At 40.1% G+C, this 23,990-nt stretch overlaps 1 protein-coding gene across 2 annotated transcripts in view; it reads left to right on the top strand.

Annotated features, from left to right (window-relative positions):
* Positions 1-23,570, top strand: part of BMP2K (BMP2 inducible kinase) — a 137,010-nt gene extending 113,440 nt beyond the window's left edge. For both annotated transcript variants that reach the window (XM_079771745.1, XM_079771744.1), the window contains one exon: positions 16,285-23,570. In XM_079771745.1, the coding sequence (XP_079627871.1) occupies positions 16,285-17,720 (1,436 nt within the window). In that variant the 3' untranslated portion in view covers positions 17,721-23,570. The remainder of the gene's footprint in view (positions 1-16,284) is intronic.
* Positions 23,571-23,990: the final 420 nt, after the last annotated feature.

The raw sequence follows: 23,990 nt of genomic DNA, 5'->3' as shown, positions 1-23,990 counted from the left end.
TTGATTGGGTTGTTTAACATTTTCAAAGTAATTACCCAGTTAACAGTGTTGAGGACATTAGGATAGAGTAGGAACTCACTTTGGCATAAGTGGATTTTTGTGGGTTTGGTTATAATGGAAAAAATGAGTTTACTCTTGGAAAAGGGAAATGTATTGGGAGAAATCATGCTTCAGTAGAAGGCAAAGATTTTGTTTAATACAGGGGTAGGCAAAAGTAGGTTTATAGTTGTTCATATGGGAAAAAACATGCAGGTTATGATAATTACAATAAGTTTATTAACTGTTCCATGTACTTGCAACTGTAAATCTACTTTTGCCCACCCCTGTATAGTCAAGGTAACTGTCAGCCATGTTCTTTGGTTCTGTTCCTTTTATTTCTCAGACAAGTTACATGTGTAATAATCATCACTACCATTTTAAAAAATGCACACAAGAATGAACAACAACAAAAGAAACACTATGAATGTAAAGCCTAGAGAAGAACTAGGTGAAGCGACACCTGGGTGTTAGGCTGTGCCATTCTGAAGGCGCCTTATCTCCGAAGCTAAGCGGTGTCGTCCTGGTTACTACTTGGATGGGAGGCTGGGAGACCACCTGTGCCCTAGGTTTTTGTTTTTGGTTAAAAGAAAGAAATAGGTGTTCAGGATTTTTGGTGGACACATCAAGGCGATGTTACACCTTTTCAACATTAAGATTTGGTTATCCAGAAACTATAGCATAGTAACTGTCATGGTCCATAGTTTACACTTTGCCATTTATTGACAAGAGTCTATATTCTTGTCATTTTCTGCTTGTTTTCTAATTATCTTTTTCATGAGTGAGCTGACATTATTAATTCGGGAAGACAGTATACTGTGTCTATTTAGTTAATCTGCATCGATGTGCTCCCTCACATTCCCAACAGGCTATACAAATGTTACTGCTTTAAAAAAAAATGATGGTATCTCTAAATGTTCTCTGTAAGTTCTCAGACATAGTACTCAGTGACTTGAAATATTGATCTATTTGTGACAGAAAGTCATTTCAGTATTAGCTTTATTTTCATACTGTAGAACAGTGGTTCCCAACCTTTTTTTGGCCGTGCCCTACCTAAGCATTTCTAAAATCCTGATGCTCCCCCTGTGACATATAATTCTTACTATTAAAAAAGTGAACTCCTAGTCATGTGGAGGAAGCCTAAAAGGCCATTAACTTGGTCTAAACAAACATCCAAAGAACATGGCATCCATAAAAGAGAAAAATAAAAGAACAAAAGGACAGTTGAAGTACTGAGGAAGAAATCACTAAGAAATTATTAAAGTAATAATAATATGAAGTGATATGAAAAATAGCAAATAAAGTTTCAAAACATACTAGAGAACTGAAATGCATAAATATGTCACAATTTACATCTATATACTGTAGATGTGGCCCCTAGAACCATAAGAAATGCAGGAAATTCACTGTTAATAACTCATTCTTGAATTGCCCCCCTTAAAAATCAAATTGCCCCCGCTGCTCTAGAAGAAGACGTATAATAGATTTCAGGTTTGCACATGTCTATGCAACTTCTATGTTTTTAAAGAGCTTCTGAAGAACCGTGGGAAAGTGACTAGTAGAATCGGGAGCTAGCGTGAGTCTCAATGATTTCCTATTCCCTGGGCACGCTTACTTTGGAGTTGGCCTAGGATTTTTGTAGCTAGAAATATGCTCACTGATTTTAGCTTGATTGCTGCATTTTATTTTGCTTTCTCTTTTTACTGTGAGTATTTAAAGTCTCTATTAGATTTTAAGCTTATTGAGGCTTGGATATATGAATTGTTTGTCTTTGAATCCTGGGTAGTAGTCAACCTAGTAACCACCTAGTAATATTTACTGGATGTATGAAAAAATTATGACTATCCCTAAAAATTTATACCTTTAGTGTTAGGACTGTGCCCTTGAAAAATGCCCTTTAATATAAATGCTACCCTTCCAAAATATCTTTTCAGATTTAGTTTGAACATGAACATTGCAAGAGTTTGGTTATGAAAAATTGAGTAGATGGACTGGAAATAAGGAGGGAATGGTCAGGGGGGAAATGTGCTGCCAGAGAGAGAAAAAAGGGCAATCACTGGGGTATGCTAGCATTGTTAATTTCTATTTATCAGATCTAAGATACAAAATTAAAAATCTAAAAATAACCTAAAAATTGAACCCCATCCCCACAAAATATAATATATGCATTATCAAGCATAGAAATACTTTGTTATATATAACTTTTCAGTTAAAAAAAAAGGATTTGAGGCATTCATTTTCCACTAATAGTGAAATAAATGAATCTACTGAAACAAAAATGAATTCTTCATAAACTTTTAGAAATTGTGAAAACAAAAAGGAATTTTTTGTCGAATGAAAATATACTCTACCTAGCACTGTTTTCCCTTGTTTTTTATGTTTCCTATCATTGACTCATTTTTATTTAGAAGTGTAAATTTCTTCCTAATTAAAGGTGGCTGTCATTTTCACTTGTACCTGGTTACATTTTTCATGGAGTTCTGCAGTCCGAATTGGTTGCTTTCTGTGCCTGCCACACATTTATCATGCTAGTATTTTCTTTTGCACACCAGGAGTCCTGAAAATTTCTGGTTCTCCTGTTTTTCTTTCTTGGTTTGTTAATAGAAGGACTCCTCTAGTGATTTCTTGAGAATGTTTGCATGGGAGGAAAATGTTTAAACTTTGCTGCCTAAAAATATATTTTTTTCCTCCCTAAACTGGTGCTTGATAATTCTGTGTTGGTCATTTTTATCATAAATTTTTGAGACACTGCTTCATTATATTTGAGGTAACAAAACAACAACAACACACACAAAAAACAACAACAACAGCACCTCAACTAGGGGAAAGCTTCAACTAGGAGAATGGCTGCTCCCTCTGCCCCTAACCCTAGCTTCCACACCCGCTCACACTTAGTGCACTCCAGGTCTGCTACAGGTAGATAGCTGGCCTATAGTTACACAGGTTGGTCTACATAGACTCATCTTTCTGATTTGTTTGGTGCCTTAGCTTATGATTCTACTTTCAGACTTTTAGGAAGCTTCACTGAAGATAATGTTTTGGTAGACCATGTCTTAAAAATGAATCAAATCTAGCTTTTTCTCTTTTTATTTTTTAAACATTTCTTTATGGGCAAAATTAAAATTTATAATTATTCATTTATGCAAAATTCAATTATAGCAAGATTCTGTGTGGTACTGTATGTGAAAGTAACTCCTTATCCTATTAGTTGATATTGTAACTATCATGGATAGTTACAATGGTAACTAACTGATGTTAGAATGGTACATCATAAAGAACATTGACTTTGAAAATGTAAAGCTCTGAGTATAAATCTTAGTTCTACCACAAATTAACCATGTGATTTTGGGGGTTGCCTAATTTCTTGGGGTGGGGGGTTCTTTATCTTAAACTGGAGATATTAACTACTTCATGAGATTATTGAAAGGATTAAACGAGAGTATGTTATACAAACCATACATGTCCTCAGTGTTGGTTCCTATTGTGGCTGTTGTTAGTGTTATTTAAATAATACTTTTATTACTTACTACTAAATTCCAAAATCTTAGTGTTAAATAAGTTTCGCATATGCTGTGCAGTTAGTAGTTGTACAAAGTTCTAGTAATAATGAGCTAGTATTCTCAACTACTGAATGAAACCTTTAAACCTTAATTTGAGAAGCTTTGCACTACCAAGAACTATTTTAATACTGCTGTTTCTATTTTTATTAAAGTAATAAATAACATTATTCACATAAAAATAATTAAAAGCATAGTATTCATCCCATCCTGAAGCCCACACACCTTTCCTTTTCCCAAAAATATTGTTTTACAGTTAGTTACCAACATAGGGTCTGTGGCTTTGTGAATTATTCTAAAATTTGGAATACCTAATTTTAATAAACACACCTTCTGAAACATATAGTATATAAAGAATTTTGTTGACATAGACCATATGAATTATGTCACTGAAGTTTTGGATTTCTTACATTGCATTTCATTTTTAACTACTCTCCCAAACCCCAGAGGGTTTCATTATCTAATAGGAAGTTAAATTGAATTTAGGGCTGCAAAAGGTCCCATCATATATCCTATGTAATAAAAGCCTAATTTGCAAATCTACCAAACTCAGACCCGTTGCTATGATGCGCACTGACGACCAGGGGGCAGATGCTTAATGCAGGAGCTGCCCCCTGGTGGTCAGTGCACTCCCACAGCAGTGCACTGACCAGAAGCCAGGCTCACAGCTGGTGAGTGCAACGGTGGTGGTGGGAGCTTCTCCTGCTTCCACCTCTGCGGCAGTGCTAAGGACCCCTCGGTGGACATCCCCCAAGGGGTCCTGGACTGCGAGAGGTTGCAGGCCAGGCTGAGGGAACCCCACGCTCCTGGTGCACAAATGTAGCAAATATTTGTTGTAACATAAACTGTTATAAATTGTGAGTCCAAGTGCTGTGTCATTTTATAAGCCACTAGAGGCCCAGTGCACAAAATTCGTACACTTGGGTGGGGGGGTCCCCTCAGCCCGGCCTGTGCCCTCTCGCAGTCTGGGAGCCCTCGGGGGATGTCCAACTGCCTCGGAGGCGGGAGAAGCTCCCGCCATCACCGCTGTGCTCACCAACCGTGAGCCCAGCTTCTGGCTGAACGACGCTCCCCCTGGGGGATCGAGCCAAAACCAGCTCTCCGACATCCCCCGAGGGGTCCTGGATTGCAAGAGGGCACAGGCCAGGCCGAGGGACCCCACTGGTGCATGATCGGGGCCAGGGAGGTTGGACAGCTGGGAAGGGACCGTGGGAGGGCTCCAGGGCATGTCTGGCCTGTCTTGCTCAGTCCCAATCGGCCGGACCCCAGCAGCAAGCTAACCTACTGGTCGGAGCATCTTCCCCCTGGTGGTCAGTGCACATCATAGCGACTGGTTGTTTTGCCATTTGGTTGATTTGCATATTAGCCTTTTATTACATAGGATTATTATATAGGATGGCCTTTGATTTATTACCTCCCACCCACCCACCCACAATTGGGGCTGGGAAGGGACACAGGAGGTTGGCCAGCTGGGGAGGGACTGCGGGAAGGCTCCACGGCATGTCCGGCCCATCTCACTCAGTTCCAATCAGCCAGACCCCAGCAGCAAACTAAACTACCGGTCGGAGCATCTGCCCCCTGGTGGTCAATGCACGTCATAGTGACTGGTCGACTGTCTGCCCCCTGGTGGTCAGTGCATGTCATAGTGACTGGTCAACTGGTGAACTGTCTGCCCCCTGGTGGTCAGTGTACGTCATAGCAAGCAGTTGAGCAGCCTTAGCATATCATTAGCATATTATGCTTTGATTGGTTGAACGGATGACCGTACAACTGTACACTTAGCATATTAGGCTTTTATTATATAGGAGGATAATGAATTAGGTGTATGGTTTATAGCTTTAGATTGTAGTATATAATTCTTGAAAATCAAGAATTCTTCTATTCCAGGATGTTCACAGTAATGATTACTACTTAGTGAATTCTATTGTATAATACAGTGGAAACTGAGACTCAGAGTCAATGACTTGCTTAAGGTTAGATAGTGTATAAGTAGGAGTCTAGCTCTGTGTAATTCTAAACTCTGTTCTGCACAACAAAAGTGTTAAGTGGTCTGTTTTAAATAAAAATTGACAATGATATGAGTAACATATTAGAGATGTCAGTTTTATAGCATTTTTAATCTGGCTAGGAAATACTGTTCACAGCTAGTATGATTGTCTTATACTCGGCCTTGTCACTCAGCCTGTGTTCAGAAAAAGAGTACAGATTTTGATAAAACCTTTTCCTAATCCTCTAATCCTTGGGCCTGGCATAGTAAATTGCTGAGAAATGATGGCAGGCAGTATGCTGCCAATTCAAAGTGAGTTTTAAAGTCTTACAGCCTCACCTCCTCCCTTATATCATAGATGAGGAGACAACAGAAGGCATGTAATTATAATAGCAGTTTCAAGCCATTTATTCCCTATAATCTGATAGCAAAGAAAAGAACATCAAAACAAAATTTATTTGAACCTGGAAGCTTCTTATATGATTAAAATTGTACCACCTGATTTATAACTAAATGAACTGTCCTCTCAAAGACGGAAACCTGATTAGAACAGTAGTAATATGAATAGTATGAGGCAAACATGTCCCACTCTCCACATTTTTGACATTTTCTAAATATATTGAAATTTTTGGTATAGTTTATGAAGGTGCATTTACTATGTAATTTAAAAACACATCATTTGCACTATTTTAATCATATAACTTACATTTATAACCCATGGACACAGACAATAGTTTGGTGAAGACCTGGGGTGGGTGGGTGTGTGGTGGAGGAGATTAAAGGGGGAAAAAGAGGGTCATGTGTAATACTTTGAACAATAAAGATAAATTTGAAAAATAAAATAGACTGGCATTAGCTAGCATCTTATTCTTTTCACAAAGTATTTGTTTAAAAGAATACTATAATATATGAAAATCTATGAAAATTGACTACAAATTTTACTTTTTGAGTTTGGAATCTTCTTTTAGATTGTTTAAAACTATAATTTGAACACCTAGAAATTTCCTTTCATGAAAACTCAAACATGGAATAGATGAATTTATGTTCTTATATTCATTTGGCAGATTTATGTCCTTCCTTTCATTTGGTCAGGAAAGCTTGTTCTTTGGAACCTCCCAGTGGTTTACCTGGGCCAGTCATCTTCCAGGTCACTCGTCAGGATTAGCACGGGGTTTCACAACTCTTGGTCCATGATAAGCTTCTTGTAGACAGCAGTTGTCTTATTCATCTTTGTATGCCATCTGATACCTTGATGAATAAATTAATTATCAAAATATACTTTGGTAATCTAATAGCTTTCTCACTCTCACATACACACACACTAATATTTAATAAGCTTTCAGTAAGTAAGATGAATGCTGTTTAAGGGTTAGCTCTATCAGGTAAGCTCCATTATTTTCCTCATGTAGAGATGAAGTACCTGAGGTGATTTGGATGTTTATCTTCCATGGATTTTATAAAGTTGAGTATTCTTTCATTTTTGTATAGTGGTCTGTTTTAAATAAAAATTTACAATGATATGAGTAACATATTAGAATATAGTATCACTAGAACTTAACTCTACAAAATACTCAAAAGGAACTGATTGTACAGTTCAACAAGACACTATTTTTCTGAAATAGAAACAATACAATGCCCTTCTATTCATTGTTTTTTTGTTTTGTTTTGTTTTGACTTTTCAGGCATGGTTTGTAAAGGGGATACTAAAGAAATGTAAGACAAGTCTGTGGTTGTATTTTGTAGGTGGTTGATGATATGCTATATTGAATTTTTGCTGCTGATGATATTCTACTGGTAGTTTGATTGTAGAATTTGCAGATGAGAGTTTTAAACTAGTGGCATCAGCAGAGAAGTCTCTAGGGCCTTAATGGATGGCCCTAAACTTGGGCAAGTCATTTTCCTTAGTTTCAAATTCTTTATGTGTAAAAAGAGATTGGATGATATCTCTTAAAATCCATTCTTGTTTTTGCTTTCAAGATCTAGTTGAAGCTATGAAACAGGATTAAGTTCACCAATAGAAAGAAATGGAAAGAGAAAAGAGAAAGCAAAGGGATGAGCCTTGGGAGGTAACAGTGGTAGGAAGTCATGACAGTGATCTGCCATGGAAGGCGAGGGGAGCAATTTTGAAGATATGGTTGATAACTTGAAGAGGAAAGATTATAGCAAACCTTACAGAGCATTTTTACGTTATTGTGTGAGCCTAATGGTAGGGAGTTAGATAATGTCTGAAAAACCCTTGCAGTCCTGCATTTGTGCACTTGACACTATTAGTTACTATCCTCTCATGATTTATTTCTTAGTACCATTTGAAGTATATGGAAGTATATAGCAGGTATTCCATAAATAATCATGAAATGATGGTATAAAACATTAGCAATAACAATAATACAGCCCTTTAATGAGTATCTGCAATGTGCCAGCGCTGTTGTAAGTAGTGTACGTATAAGCAGTTTTCTCACTGTAATCCCTGCTACAACTCTGGGGCAGATACAGACAAAGTGGGACACAGTACATGATTCCAGATGAGAACAGGCCATCAAAGGACATTTTTATTTAGTCTGTGCTGATGAAGAAAGGGAAGTATTATATATCTATAGCAGGCGTCCTCAAACTACGGCCCGCGGACCACATGAGGGTGTTTTTGCCGTTTTGTTTTTTTACTTCAAAATAAGATATGTGCAGTGTGCATAGGAATTTGTTCATAGTTTTTTTTAAACTATAGTCCGGCCCTCCAACGGTCTGAGGGACAGTGAACTGGCCCCCTGTTAAAAAAGTTTGAGGACCCCTGATCTATAGTAATCTATAATAATAAAAACATAATATACAAATTAGACCGGACATCCTTCTGGACAAAGCTGGGGCTGCGAGGGAAGCCCAGGTCCCGGGTGCCTGCTGGTGGCCTGAGGGGAAGCCTGGGTCCAGGTGTCAGAGGGAAGCTGGTGCCGGCAGCCGGGGGAAGGAAGGCTTATGCTTGCACGAATTTTGTGCATCGGGCCTCTAGTATATATATATAAATCCTCACCCAAGGATATGTTTTATATTGATTCTGGAGAGAGAGAGAGAAACATTGATAGGTTGCCTCACACACACACACTGCAACTGGGAATTGAACCCCCAACCTGGGTATGTGCCCTGACCAGGCATCTAACCTGTGACCCTTCGGTGCAAAGGATGGCACTCTAGCCACTGAGCAACACTAGCCATGGCTGCCATATATATAGTACAGGCTGTTTTCAAATGACTAATTTTGTATTTCACGTATTTAGTAAATGTTATTCAGTACTAATAGTACTGAATAATTGACACACTACTTTAGTTAGCTTGGAACTACTATCTTGAAATTCTATACATGAGGTATATTAAGCCAGAAAGCAGTGAGAATAAGTACTGGTTCTCTTGACACTTGCCTTAGTGGCTTCCATTGCTCTTTTTTTTTTTTTTTTTCTTTTCAATACTTAACTTGGAATTTCCCCGAGGAATAGTTCGCATGTCACACAAGAGAACTTGAGACTTCACAACTCACCATTGCTGTTATTAATAATTTACCCAAATCTGCATTGTCTATCTTAGCCACTCACCTTATTCTTAGGGTTTGGCTCTGATTGAATTTTGGCTGTTTCCAGCAAAAGATGAGGGATAGTCAAAAAGCTGAAATTTTTACAATTTATAGTTTCAAGGCACAAAACAGAAATAAAGAATATCCTGACTAGGGGCCATCAAAATATCATCCTACTGTATTTAGTACAAGGAAGCCTTATGTAGAATCGAATATAAAATTTGGTCAATATATGCCATTTTAAAGTCAATTAGTAGAGAAAAGATGTAACTGTGGTATGATTATGGGCACATTCTAGATATTAGTTTATGCTTTAAATACATGTTCTTAGTATATTCCACATATCTCCCCTTCTACCTACTTGAAAAACAGGCATTTTTGTGTTAATAATACAAATCTCAGCAAATACAGGGATTATTAGGATTTAGGATATATTGAATTATAAGACAATATTTAGGCTATCCTTGTGGGAAATTAACTCAAGCAGTGAAGTAAATAATCCTGATTTAAATTTTGTAGTAAATCATAACAGCTTGGAAGAAGCAATTGGCACCAGGAGCAAACAGTAGGGATATCTGAGCTGTTTTATTTATCTATCTTTTATTTTTATTTTTTTATTACAGGAATATGTTTAGGCAAAGAAATAGATTATAAAAGTTGATAGCACTCTTAGCTATGAAGTCACATTTTAAAGTATTGTACATTGTATAGTTGGTAACCAACATTATAACTTGTAATACTAATTTTGACAGTCTTTTATGCCATGGGATAGGACTAAAAGCCATAGAATGTATTGAAATAATTTTTGTATAATTCCATTTCTTCCTTTATTCTTCTACAGTGAAGAGAGGACAATTAAGTAGATGGCTGTTACTACAGAAAGTGAAACCTTATCTAGGATTGTTGTAATATGGAGCCTGGAACTTACCTTTTCTTTAGCAGGAAGCACTGGAGAGAGACCACCTATAAGCTTTGCTTATGGTGCTTCACACTTAAGTTGTTGCTCTTAGTGTGCTGTCAGAGATGCTCATTGCTGCTCTTGCCTCTACTTCAGTTGACGGAGTGGAAAGATGGAGAAATAGACATTTACACAATGTCAGAGTGGGTTGTGAGAATATGGGAGAAAAAGGAATTTAGATAAATATTATTGATTGCTTATTTAATTTTATGAAGGGAGGCAATAAAAGAAATAAAACCAGTCTGTCTATACAAACAGAAAATTTCCCTAGTTGCCCATACTTTTTAGGGATGTAATCTGCAACCACAAAGATGGCATAGATCATTGTGTGTGTCTTTTCTTATTCTTTTTGAAAGCAGTTCTTTATAATTTCTTATACTGTGTGCTCAACTCTAGCTATTTAAATATCAGAGATACAGTTTCCAGGATCCAAAATGCACCCTTGTGGTATGTGGACATACAGTTATTTGCCTACTTATTTCTGGCCAATTCTAAAATGGACGGAACTAATGTGTGTGTGTGTGTGTGTGTGTGTGTGTGTGTGTGTGTGTGTGTGTGTGTGTGTGTATTTTAATGTATTTAAATTTTTTTGCAATTACAGTTGACATGAAATATTATTTTAGTTTCAGGTATGAAACAGTGACCTGAACTACTCTTGAATTAGCCAAAGAATTTCACCCTCCTCTCTCCCTTTTCCTCAGTCTTCCCTTTCATCTAGATTCACCTTCAAGTACTGAGTCCAGAAAAGTTGCTAGGAGTTTAGAGTATAATGAATGAGATCACTGAGTTTGGCTTTCCCCTGGAAATGACGATGCTAGTTATCTTTACCAAGTGCTTATTAAATTAAATGTCAGCCACTACTTTTAAGTGCTTTCTTTACAACAGCCTTATTACGTTGTTGCCTCAGAACATGATAATGTATATATTCCCTCATTACATATGAGGGAACAGGGAGCATTCAGCTGTGATCTTGTCAGAGACTGTTACTGGGTTAACTTTATTAGCTGTGGATTATGCATAAGGGGGGAATAACAATAAAGTGATAAAGTTAAATTGATTTAAAAAGCAGAGTTTTTATTTTTCCCCCCTCAAGGAAAAAGTGCATGTTCATGGCTCTACTTAAGATGTTGAAAGATTAGAAACAACCTAGAGGTTCTACAGGTAGTGACATGTTGTATATACAGTGTTTTATCATGTTTCTATTAGAATTAGTAATGGACTATTATTGCTACCTGTAAAGATGCACTAAAAATGGTAAGTGCAAAAACCCCCCCACAAATTTATATCCTCACTGACAAATAAAATATAGATCTGTATAGCACTTTATAACCAAGAAATGTATATCTCTATTAATACAACTTTGAAAGCCTGACAAAGGGCAGACAGAATGAGAAGGAGAAGCTGACAAATGTGTTTGGAAAGCAGTGTTGGCCTGCCCGACCCATGTAGCTCAGTGGTTGAGCATCGGCCCATAAACCGGCGGGTCACGGTTCAATTTCAGTCAGGGCATATGCCCAGGTTGTGGGCTCAATCCCCAGTAGGGGGTGTGCAGGAGGCAGCTGATAGATGTTTCTCTCTTATTGATGATGTTCCTCTCTCATCAATGTTTTTATCTCTCTATCCCTCTTCCTTCTCTCTAAAATCAATTGTATATAATATATATATGTATATGTGTGTGTGTGTGTAATTAAAGCAGTGTTGGCCAATTGAGTAAAGGAAACAGGCAAATTGAAGGATTTTGTCCTATGTTAAATGTTCCAGAAGACCTTTAGGAACAAAACTGTGCCCTAGAAATGGAAATTTTCCTGTTACTTGAAGGATTTTGCCCTATGTTAAATGTTCAAAAAACCTAGGGAACAAAAACTCTATGCCCTAGAAATGGAAATTTTCCCAGAGAAGTTGTAGGGCAGCATTTTCCCAAAGCACTATTGTTAAAATTCTTCATAAAGGTTAATAGGTGTTACATGTAAATAAAAGTATAGTGAAGCAGATCTGGGAAATTTAGATTGCATAAAATTAAACAGATTCCTTGTGTAGGACTGAACAGCCCCTTTACTATACTGAGCATTTTCTAGGTGAGCAGCATTTCATAAACTCAGCTCTCTGAGGCCACAGACCTGCTCGGTTCTTGTTATGGGAATAGTTTCTGCAGAATATACTTTGGGAAACACACTGGAATATTGCTGAAAGTGTGCATGAGCAGGCGTGAGGAGTGCACCTTGTGGTTCCCAGTGGGTGGGTAAGTAGCCTGAGGAGGTAATAAGTTATAATGCACCTTAGCGGAAATTTCCCAAAGTGAGGGATGATTGCGTGCTTTTGCCACTACATCTTTTGCTTTTGAATAAAAATCCATGAAAATACTGTGGCTAACCTAAAAGTAATCTTTGTTTTTCATATCAGAAGTATGATGTATGGAGAAGTCAAACTGGAGACTCTGCATTTGATTTGGTTTAATCTGTCAGGATTAAAGATAATCCTGTTATAAATTTGCAAAGAAACACGTAGCTCTTGGCTGGTTTTAAGGCACTAGCAGGTGAATAATGGATGGAGATTCTATTTGTATTTTAGTAGAACCTAGTGGAATTCTCAGTGTCCTCTCTCCCCTCACGCAGCCCCACTAGATTTCCTGCCCACTCCTCGCTTCAAGATGCCAACCAATTGCAAAGCCGACCAGAGCCAGTGCCGTTTTCTGTCTTCAGTGCGTTGGAGCTCTTGGCAGCACCCGCTCAGCTGACTGTTCCCTCCCCAGAAACGCGGGCCTCTCTTGGCCTCTGTAATGCTGCACTCACCTGGTTTGGGGCCTCTTCTCTGGCACTTTTCAGTTTGCTGTGCAGGTTCCCCTGCCGATTTCTAAGTGTTTGACACCTAAGGGCTCAGGGTTGGACCCCCTTTTCCTCTTCTGTCCTCTCTTCCTAGGTGGTTTCCTTCAGTATGATTCTGCATATCCCTGCATGCTGAGGACTCCCAGATCTGTTTTCTCCACTAAAAACCAACCAGCGTGCTCAAGCCACAGATACCTGCTCTCACTGAAATCTCTCCCAGATACCTCAAGACTTGTGTCCAAAACCAGTTCCTGATAATGGCCTCTATTCTCAGCTACCTCTTTACTCACTTGCCTGCTTGCTAATGGCATTACCATCCAGAGTTCTCCTCTTCAGTCTCTTCTTCCATTTTTTTTTTACCCCGACACCACCATCGTCAAGCCACCATTTCTAACTTGAAGGACCCCACTTTCCTCTTCCCTGATCTCCCCCTTTGTTCCCTCTCTTCACTCAGTTATCATTGGGAATATCAATCCGAGCATGACCCCCATTTTAAATGAAGCCTTGTGAAGACTTCCCACCACACAATTTAGAGCCAAACGGAGCTCCTTATCATGGCCACATAGGGACCTTTACAGTGTGGCCCTTGGCCCCTTCCGACCTCATGTTGTACGGTATCCCCTTTGCTCTCCATGCTGCAGGCACAGTGGCCTATTCTCAGTCCCTTAAGCATACCAACCTCTTTCTTGAATTGGCCTCCACACATGCTGTGGCTTTTACTTGGAGCAGCTTGCTGCCTGTCCATGGCACGCTGGCTCCTGGTCACTGGTCAGCGTCCCCTCAAGAAGCCTTCGCCAGCCGTACAGAGCGGGCTGGTGCCTCGCCTGTCCCGGGACGTGTGCCTCTGCTCTGTTCTTTCAGAGCACCAGCCCCATTCATGTTGACTTGTCCTCTGTCTCCACATTTGACTGTAAACTCCTGGGGGCATAGACCATGTTCAATTTATTCACTAATTAATGACCAATGTATAAGAAAGTACCCTATAAAATGTTTTTGTTGAATCAAAAAATGTAAGTGCCTGATTCTGAGCTAAAACATCTCCAAATGTAAAGGGTTTATTTTCTGTGAAACTTTCTTTATTCTGAGTATATGGAATATGTATGTGTCCATATTTGTGAGCTCAGAGTATTTGTTTCATTCAACAAATGTGGATTCAGCCCAGTGCTAGGGTAGAGGTAAATGATAAGTAGGCTTGTGTCTGAGAGCTCATAATCAAGTAGGGAAAACAGATAAGTAAACACATCATTGTAATACAGTACAATAGGTACTACAGTTAAGGCTTGTACTAGGGTCATCAGAAGCACCAAATACAGGCATTTTTCAAGGGGTGCCTCCAAAGGGCTATGGCACAGGCTGGGTCTTAAAATACAGCCAGGCCCACTAGGCAGGTCAGGTGGGAGTGGGAATGCTGGAAGGACATACTGAGGTACGGTATTAAATGGTAGAGAGAGGTTAAAACAGCAGAGTGCCCCTGGTTCCTGTTTTTGATGGCAAACGTTATGAGGTTGGATAGCAAGACAGCTAAAAAACAAACAAAAACCCCACTTTACCCAAATCTATTCGGTTCCTGAGTTTGAGTGGGGAGAGGCCGAGTGTCTATAATGAAGAAAATTCATGGGAGACATCAGGGCCCGAGGTCAAAGACAGGTCCAGGCAGAGAACGGCCCCTGTGTGGGCTCAGGGTGGGACGTTAGAGCCACTGAAAGGTTTTACGCAGTAGCTACAGGATGAGAGATTCGGAAAAGTTCTGGTGACAGGAGAAGAGCAGAGTGAGGGTGTGGGGCTGCAGGCAGGCAGGTCAGAGGCTGAAGTGCTGCTAGACAAGAGACAAGGAGGAGATGAAATGGCAGAGGGAGAGGAGGGAACGGGTTCAAGAGATTTTAAAAACACTATTTGGTGGGAAGAGGGAAAATCATTTCCAGATATCTGCTGGTTTGTAGAACTAGGTAGATGGAAATGTTTTGCAGAGGGCATTTAGAGGGCACTGGTGAGGAGCCCATTTTCAGAGGAAAGATGATTCCTTTTGAAATTGCTGAGTTTGAAGTAATAATAGGATACATATTTATAAGTGTGAGATGAGTAAGACAGATAGGTATTCATGGTATTAGAGATCCAGTCATTATGGTGCATGTGACAGTTAACATACATTAGTTAAGACCCAGGGGAAGACATGCAGACGGAGAAGGACAACCAAGGACAGGACCCTGGAGAACGTGCATGTTTAAGGAGATGCTGCTGGAAGAGAAGTCTCTACAATTATGACCAGGAGAGAATCGTCCGAGAGGTGGGAAGACAGCAGACTGACTTTCAAAGAGAAGGACATAACTCAGAGGTGTCGTGTGCCATAGGAGCACCGTGTCACCAACAGGAAAGCAATAATCCTTCCATCATAAGCAAATTATTTTTATGACTGCAGACTAGACTTACAGCCCTCACTAATTGTTTTAAAAATATGTGACTAATCAAAGGAGGGGGAAGGGTGAATGGGTATGTGGTTGGATCAACTCAATTTGGTCTCTGCCTCTGGAAAATCAGCTCAGTACACCAGCATATTGGGATGGCAGTATATTTTCATGTGAACTAATAGAGTATATCTTCATTATATACCATACAATGACGTTGTATAGCACTCTGATGCAACTTTATTACTGATCATACAGTGACGGTTAACATTATTTTTTTATGGGTGGCATATGCTTTTAATGTAATGTCCACTGGTATAGAAATGATAAAGGGAGCTGTGTCATCTGGAGAAGGCAGATGCCCCTGGTACAGCCTCAGTTCAGAGCCTGGTCCTTAGCTTTGGTCAGGCTATGGGGATGCATTCCATGTTAACCCGACTCCTACGATACTAGTTTACAAAAACACACACACAAACACGGAATGTCAATTAACAAAATTAAAGTGAAACACATAATTGAGCAGACAAGCTATTCATGCTTGTTGATATCTCTATGTAGATATCAAACTTTATAACAATGAAATGTAGCAAAAGGTTGGTAAATATAAGCAGGTAATTGCAGGGGCAGTTGTCTGTATAATCTTATTTTGAAAGTGGGAGAAGAAGATCTGCTTGCGTATTGTATTCAGAGTTCTATGCCAGGTATTATAAATAAAACTTACCTGTAGGTGAGGGCCAGAGATGAGTAGGTGGCATGTAGGGACAGAGACAAGTAAGTGTCTGCTCTGAAGGACCTGGCCATCCAGTTGGGGACAAGTGGCATTCCCTGAGCCTAACGGACCTTATTTCTTACTCTAAGAGAACTGGTATGAGGGATTTGGAATGCTTTTGTTAGTAAATACTGTTTATTGCAAATGGCTTTTGAAATGCATTAGAATTCTATAATGATTTTTCTTTGAACCTGCAGGTTCTCCTGAAAAGAAAATCGAACATTCATCCACGAATCAAGAAAATACCCCTGCAAGCCCTAGGAAGAGTAGAAAGACAAGTCCAGTGTCTAAAGACCACCGGGCTGGAAAGAAAACCTCAGAGAATTCATCCGTACAGGGTCAGCTGCAGAAGGGAAATGACGAATCTGAAAGCGATTTTGAATCGGATCCCCCTTCTCCTAAGAGCAGTGAAGAGGAAGAGCAAGAGGATGAAGAAGTTCTTCAGGGAGGACAAGATTTCAACGATGATGACACTGAACCGGAAAATCTGGGTCATAGGCCTCTCCTCATGGACTCTGAGGATGAGGAAGAGGAAGAGAAACACAGCTCTGATTCTGATGATGAACAGGCCAAAGTCAAGTACAGTGCTGGGAGCCCGGCCTACAGAGACAAACCCGGCAGGGGACCAATCCAAGACCCAAAGGCAGCACTCCCCAGCTCACCCCAAGTGCCCTCTAATGCAGGAGTGAAGACTCCCAAACAGGAGTTTGATGTGTTTGGCGCTGTCCCCTTCTTTGCAGTGCGTGCTCAACAGCCCCAACAAGGAGAGAATGAGAAGAGCCTCCCTCAGCAGCCCTATTTTCCTGCTGTGGGACTGGAGCAAGAGGAATTTGATGTATTCACGAAGGCCCCCTTTGGCAAGAAGGTGAACGTCCAAGACGGTCGTGCAGCGGGGCCCGAAGCGCAGACGCTCCCTGGTTGTCCCAAAAGTGTAGATGTATTTGGCTCTACTCCGTTTCAGCCCTTTCCCACATCCACAGGTAAAAGTGACAGCCACGAGGACCTTTTTGGCCTCGTGCCCTTTGAGGAAATAACTGGGAGTCAGCAGCAAAAAGTCAAACAGCGTAGCTTACAGAAACTATCTTCTCGCCAAAGGCGCACGAAGCAGGATTTGTCCAAAAGTAACGGGAAGCGGCACCACGGCACGCCCACCAGCTCGAAGAAGACGGTGAAGCCCACCTACCGCACTCCAGAGAGGGCCCGCAGGCACAAAAAGGTGGGCCGCCGGGACTCGCAGAGCAGCAACGAGTTTCTAACCATCTCAGACTCCAAGGAGAACATTAGCGTTGCGCTGACGGACGGGAAAGACAGGGGGAATGTCCTGCCTCCCGAGGAGAGTCTGTTGGACCCGTTTGGGGCCAAGCCCTTCCATCCCCCAGACGTGCCATGGCACCCTTCCCACCAGGGCCTGGGCGACATCCGCGCTGACCACAACCCTGTGCTGCCCGGGTGGCCAAGACCCAACTCACTCCATGGGTCCTTTCATAGTGCAGAGGCATTGAAAATGGATGACTTTGGTGCCGTGCCCTTTACAGAACTTGTGGTGCAGAGCGTCCCTTCACCTCAGGCCCAACAGCCCCAGTCCATCGAATTAGACCCATTTGGTGCTGCTCCGTTTCCTTCTAAACAGTAGAGACTTCTGATAGACTCTTGGTGTTAACCCCTGTTTTAAAAAAGGATGAATAGTTTTATGAATTTGAGAGAAAATTTATTTGTATAGCTTTTTTTTTTCTTTCTAAATTAAGGTCAGGAGCTGTTTGCACCTAAGGCAACCAAGAACTGCTTAATTATATCAATGGTGGTTTGAGGCTCAGAAGATTCCATTGCTGCGCTAATGTCTTGATCAGTTATGCGGTAGGCAGCTTTTATTCCTTCAGCATCTTTGTTATCAAGAATGCGTTTCTTTATTGGTGGTTTAGACAACACAGCATCCATCTCCTACTCAGGTAAATGTGAGAGCTGTTCCTTATCCTATCTAATAAAGCGGGAATATGTTCATTGACCATCATGCCCTCACAAAGATGGCGGCGCCCACAGCCAATAAGGAGGGAATATGCTAATTGACTGCCACGCCCTCAAAGATGGTGGCATCCACAGCCCCAAGATGGCAGCGCCCAGTCTCCTCAGCTCTGCACATCTAATTCTGGTGTCCCCCTGTCCCCTCAGCCACCCAGCCGCCCAGGGCCGGCCTGAGGTGCAGGCAAGCCTCGGATGGCAGCTGCCCAGCTGCCCAGGGCTGTCCGAGGCTCAGGTAATCAGGGCTGACTGAGGCTTCCACTGCTGGCAGTGGCAGGAGCAGAGGCGCAATGGAGGTGTGACCTTCCCCTGATCGCCGGGTTGCCTCCCGCCCCTGAGGGCTCCCAGACTGTGAGAGGGGGCAGGCCGGGCTGAGGGACCCCCCCTCCAGTGCATGAATTTTCATGCACCGGGCCTCTAGTTGGACTTATAGTCTGAAAAGTAGGGTCAGCTTTCCTCTTGTGTTTGCAACCTTGCACAGATTCGGGAAACATACTGGTGCAAGCAGTTCAAGACCTTCAAGCCTAAGAGCCTTCAAGTAAGGAAACATGGCAGGACCATATTTCTCGAGCAGTTTATCCTCAACATCCATAAATTTCTTTATCTCATGACCAACTCCCAGTAGGAAGCTTGTGTGAGACATGCCTTCATGGACAAAGGACTTAATAGTGATGCAGGGAGTCATTTCAGCAAATGATGCAACTCATTTTACTTGGGCTACAAATGCGCGTCCGGTAGGTCCAACTCTCGCATGTTCTTGGATGTCTAGTAAACCCCGTAGCAGACTTACATCTCATCCTCTGCTGGAGAGCGATGAAGCTGCCTCTGTAAAGTTCAATGAGGTGTACAAGTCGATAATGTGTGGTGTAACTCCGGGCCGGACTGTAGCAAACATAGCATTGAACCTCCTTTGGATTTGCTCAACAGGATTTTGCTGAGGCTTTCTTACTAAATGGTACATTAAAGACAACGCCGCTTTAATGTTCTTGTACTTCCCTTCACCAGTCACCTCAATGTTGTCCACTATCCATGGGGCTAGGTTACCATCTTGACTTGGAAGGCCTCTTGTTTCCATGATGTACTCACGAATCTGGGGAACTGCATCATACAATTGGGGAAAGGTTGCGAGAAGTAGTGACAGCATGGCTGCTGTGGCACCACCTAGAATCCGCTGAATAACCCGCATTGGACTTGCTAGTACGGTCATAGCTGACAGGATGACCAGTCTAGGAGGGGCAATAGCCAGAAGCTGAAGGCTACCACCGGGTATTTCCATAGAATCCGCCATTGTGTACTTGTATAGCTCTTTCTATCATTCATTCTTACAATTCCATCACAAGAGGTGATTTTTAAACCAAATAGCAAAAGGAAGTATCTCCACGGGGTAGTGACTTGGTGTCTCTTCCGGGCGGGAAGGAGCTGCTTCGGAAGCTCTGGCCCAGGGTTTCAGCTCCTGACTCGACCACAGCACTGAAATCCAGGGGATGCAGGTGGCCTGGCTCCAGATGGGCACTATTTTTGTACCAGAATGTCCTGTTTGTGTGCCCATCCAGGCTCATTCCAGAATCCAGCATTAAAGCCAAGGCTGTCTGTACACACACAGGCTGCACTTGTGGGTTTTTTAAGGGTCCTTCTAATTTCCAACAGTAAAACAGAATCCTGTCTTCACAAAGAATCAGAAGGTTATTTATTATCTGGGGAATGCAGAGATTTTAATCCTTCTACCTTTCTCTATAAAACAGAGCCAGAAATAACTATTGTGCCTAAAACTTTCATTTTTAAAAACAAGTGCCATTAATATGGAATATCTACGTAGAAGCCTAGAACAAAAACTTGAGAGATACCTGATGTGTGCAAAATCTAAAAGAAAAAATGAAATAGAAGAGAAAAAACAAAACAAAACACAGTACTTGAACATTTAATGTTCCGCTTTTGAATGGCTTCTTGCTCAAAACTTTTATTTTCATGTCTCTAATAAAGGAGATTATTGGAAAAATGGGAGTGAGGAGACAGGTTATATAGAATTTTTATTTCGGAAAAAAGAAAAGCTGTAGCTGAAACCCTGAGTTTTTAAGACGTTTACAATGTAAAATCATGTATTAACGTACTTTATTAAATTACCACCTTCACCAATTATTCTCCAAGCCAAGAGCGACAATTTCTTCCTTAGGGTTGGGGTGGGGAAAGGGGAGGGTCGTTGTAATGAAGTGCACAGAACAGTGAGAGCCCCCAGCCTTACGGGCAGGACTGGGGTCCTGCTGCGAACCTCTGCCCTCTGCGGGGTTGACGATCTTACACTGGCTCCGTACTAGTAAAAGGTATCAGGTGATGAGGAACTAGTGTCTTAACTCTGCTAGCTGACTGTGTCTTTAGTGAAAAGAACTCAGCTACCAAATTGCTTTTTTTTTTTATACCACAAATCCTAATTAGAAACGAGATTTTATAGGAACTATCTAATAAGATAGAAATTAAATATATGAATTAATGTGTCTTAAAGCATTTTAAATTATAATTTACTGTCCCCTTCCTATCAAATTAACATGTAGAAGTTTCTGTGAAAGCTACTCACAGAAAGAGTGGAAACTCTTGTCAACTGGCACTCTCCTTGATTGCTATATTTTAAATTTGCTTTGAACCCAGTTAAAGTGTATTTTATGAGTAATCTTATTAGAATCTCTTCATAGTATCCCAGTTGGGATGAACTATTTGCTTGTTTTCACAGTTCTAAACTTGGGAAGCAGCAGAGTATATGTAACTAGACCACATATTCATTTTTATTGCCTCTTTTCTCTTTTAAAACAGAAACAAATTTGTGGACTGATAGGGAAGCAATATGTGAGTCACAGTTAGCAGAGGCAGATCAAGCATCACATTACTGCTAAAGTGCTGCACTTTGGAGCCCGACTGTACCACTACTTGTCCTGTATGTGCCAAAGGCAAATATTATGTTTGCACCTTTTTTTTTTTTTCTGATTCTCAGGTTGAATAATACTGCTAATGCAAATGTTTAAGTAGATGTTCTTTAAAACTTTACAAAGTAGATTCATGGGATACTTTATTTTAAAAGTGAGGAGTTGATGATTACATATAGTAAATTCATGAACTACAGTAGGTTTGTATCAAACAGAAGAAATTTTTTTAAATGAAAATCTGTTGGTTGATGTACACAGTATGCTTTTTTGACTGTTTTAGTCCTTGGCCTTGGTCTCTGCTAGACCTCAGGAGTTCTGTGATTTAGAAGGGGTGGTGGATGAATTAGTGTGGTCTCCATGGGATGTAAACATGAAATACTAGACTCTCTCTGGTACTAAGGCCTTGCTTACATTTGCTTTTCATCAAGCCCAGCCGAGGTGGCTAAGTGGTTGTGTCGATCTATGAACCAGGAGGTCCTGGTTTGATTCCTGGGCAGGGCATATGCCCAGGATTGTGTATCAATACACTGAATATTTTTAAGAGACTTAAACTCTGGGCTATAATGTGGATAAATTCTAAAGAAACAACTTTGACATTGTTTAAAATATTTACATTTTTAAATTTCTTACGTCACGGCCCAGTGACTTTCCTCTACAGATTATAGTTCAGAGGAAACACAGGATTCAATGGGGAGTCCTTTGTTGGAGGAGTAGAGGCATTTCCCCCCGCAGTACAGGATAAGGGTTGCTTTCCATTTTCAGTCATCTCCTCCCACTGCTGTTAGGATATACATACAGCTGATACCCAGCTCATTCCCTTGTGAGAATTATGAAAATAAAGCTCCCAAAGCATGTGAAAAAGATTGACACACACTTGGCACACAGCACACAGTGAAAGTTTGGCTCTATTATGGTGGTCCAATTCTTGTTTAGGGAAGGAAAGTTGAAATTATATTCCTATTAATCAGGTGTGCTTTGTGCATGTTAAATAGTTATAACTCTAAACCTGTAATACTTGAACAAACATCACTAAGGGAAGTAAAATATGAAGCTAGCAAAAATCTGAGGCCAAAGTTATTTCTGCCCTAACAGCTTTAATCATGCTTGTTGATTTTGAATAATCTTTCTAAAAGTGGACCATTTGCTTATTTTAATAGTATCACTTCAGCAAAATGTTAAGTGTTAAAGATTAGCTTTTATGGCATTGAAGAATGTATCTGTTAAGACGCAAACGTTGCTTGGTATACATGTTGGGTGGAAGAGGAAAGGTTGTAGGCTGGATGAAAGTTTGACTAGAATATTTATACAAAAGGATCAGCCTGGGAAATGGTGTAATTGTTCCACTGACCCACCCGTGTGTGTGTGTGTGTGTGTGTGTGTGTGTGTACATATTTGGGCACAGTTACAACATTATTCGGGATTGTAGATAAATGTTCCCTTTGACTCTACCCTGCTTTTTGTTTAACAGTGATGAGTCTTGTCCTCATCTTGCTGGTGGAAAATACCAAGGTGAGCCCCCTCTTCTGCTCTGCTGTTCACCAGGCAGGGCAGTTTTCACTACTCAGCAGCGCTGCTTGGTTCCTCTTAGGTTTTGGTACTTCATATAAGCACTGCTAGAAGGTACATGTGTATTGGTATCACAGGTCCTGAGGAGTTGGGTACATTCGTTTTCATATATGTAGAATGTGCAGTACACTTTTTTTTTTCCTTTTTAAGCAAAATTACTTATCATTTTAGGTTCAATCTTGAGCTGACAGATTTACTGTGAGAATGAGATGGTATACTTACTGTGAGAATAACATAAATGATAGTTTATTTGAAAACTTTTATACACACTGGTGTTTATATATTAAGAGAAATATGTAAACACACATGCACATGTCTCTTCAGTAGAGTTAATGTGAATTTCTTAATTTTAAATGGAATTGCAACCACAATCATTACTAAAAGAACTTTCACTCCTAGTGAGGGTTTACAAAAGCCACTAAAAGAATACGGTAGACAGGAAAATGCAATGGGTCATCATTTGGGGTGATTTTTATTTAAAAACTAATTGTGCTATTTCTGAAAGAATTGTTTTTATTCCTAGCTCTTTTTGTGATTGAAAGTCATCTATAGTAAGCAGTATGGTAATGAACTACTTTTTAATTGCTGGCAAACAGCTTTAAGTGCACTTTCTTTGATTACATTTCCATTTTTTGTTAAACTTGAATTTTCTGAAGCCTTTTATGTACCACTAAGCAAATAACTTTTATTAAGCCTGATTTACATCTTTATTATATTTCTAATAGTTACAAAATGTACTTTCTATGGTAACTTCAAATATAGCTGGGAAACTGTTATGAGATAGAACCAGTTGCTTTTATTTTCTCCCTTTAATTAAGCACTAACTGATTTTACTACTTTGCCTTGACATTGCTTATTCTTATCGACTGAATTCTGTCCCCCATTCACTTTGTTTTGTTTGAAATTTAAAGTTATTTTCTTATTGTATTTATCATACCTGTTTTAATAATCTGCTTTCTTTAAATGCAATAAATCTCAAATGGATTGCGTATTCTTTATAATCATTGACTTTGGAGTTTTTCATTATTTGTCTTATTGAAAAACTTGGTTGTAAACTTCTGTTCTCTTATTTCATTCACACCACAGACATTAAGCACTTACTATGTACCAGCTAGTGAAAGAGAAAAAATGAATAGAATTGGATCTCTGGGTTCACAGTTTAGGATTCAAGTAAGAAAACCCATTTTGACATGGCATTTTTGCCACAAAAATACTTAATAACACAATTTCTTCAGGCATTACGATTACAGATACTTAAGATGAAGCAAAAACATAAGACTTTGAAGTACCTTTTGAATATTTGGCATAGTTTATGTAGTATGTTTAATTTTTAAAACTCTTTAAAAACTGGTAACATACATAACTTACAGTTTGGTTAAAATATTGTACTCCTTGGTTATGTCAGAAAA

Source organism: Cnephaeus nilssonii (assembly GCF_951640355.1).
Source record: "Cnephaeus nilssonii genome assembly, chromosome: 1".
Lineage (NCBI taxonomy): Eukaryota > Metazoa > Chordata > Mammalia > Chiroptera > Vespertilionidae > Cnephaeus > Cnephaeus nilssonii.
Note: the sequence above shows the minus strand (reverse complement) of the source record. Positions and strands in the feature narration are given on the sequence as shown.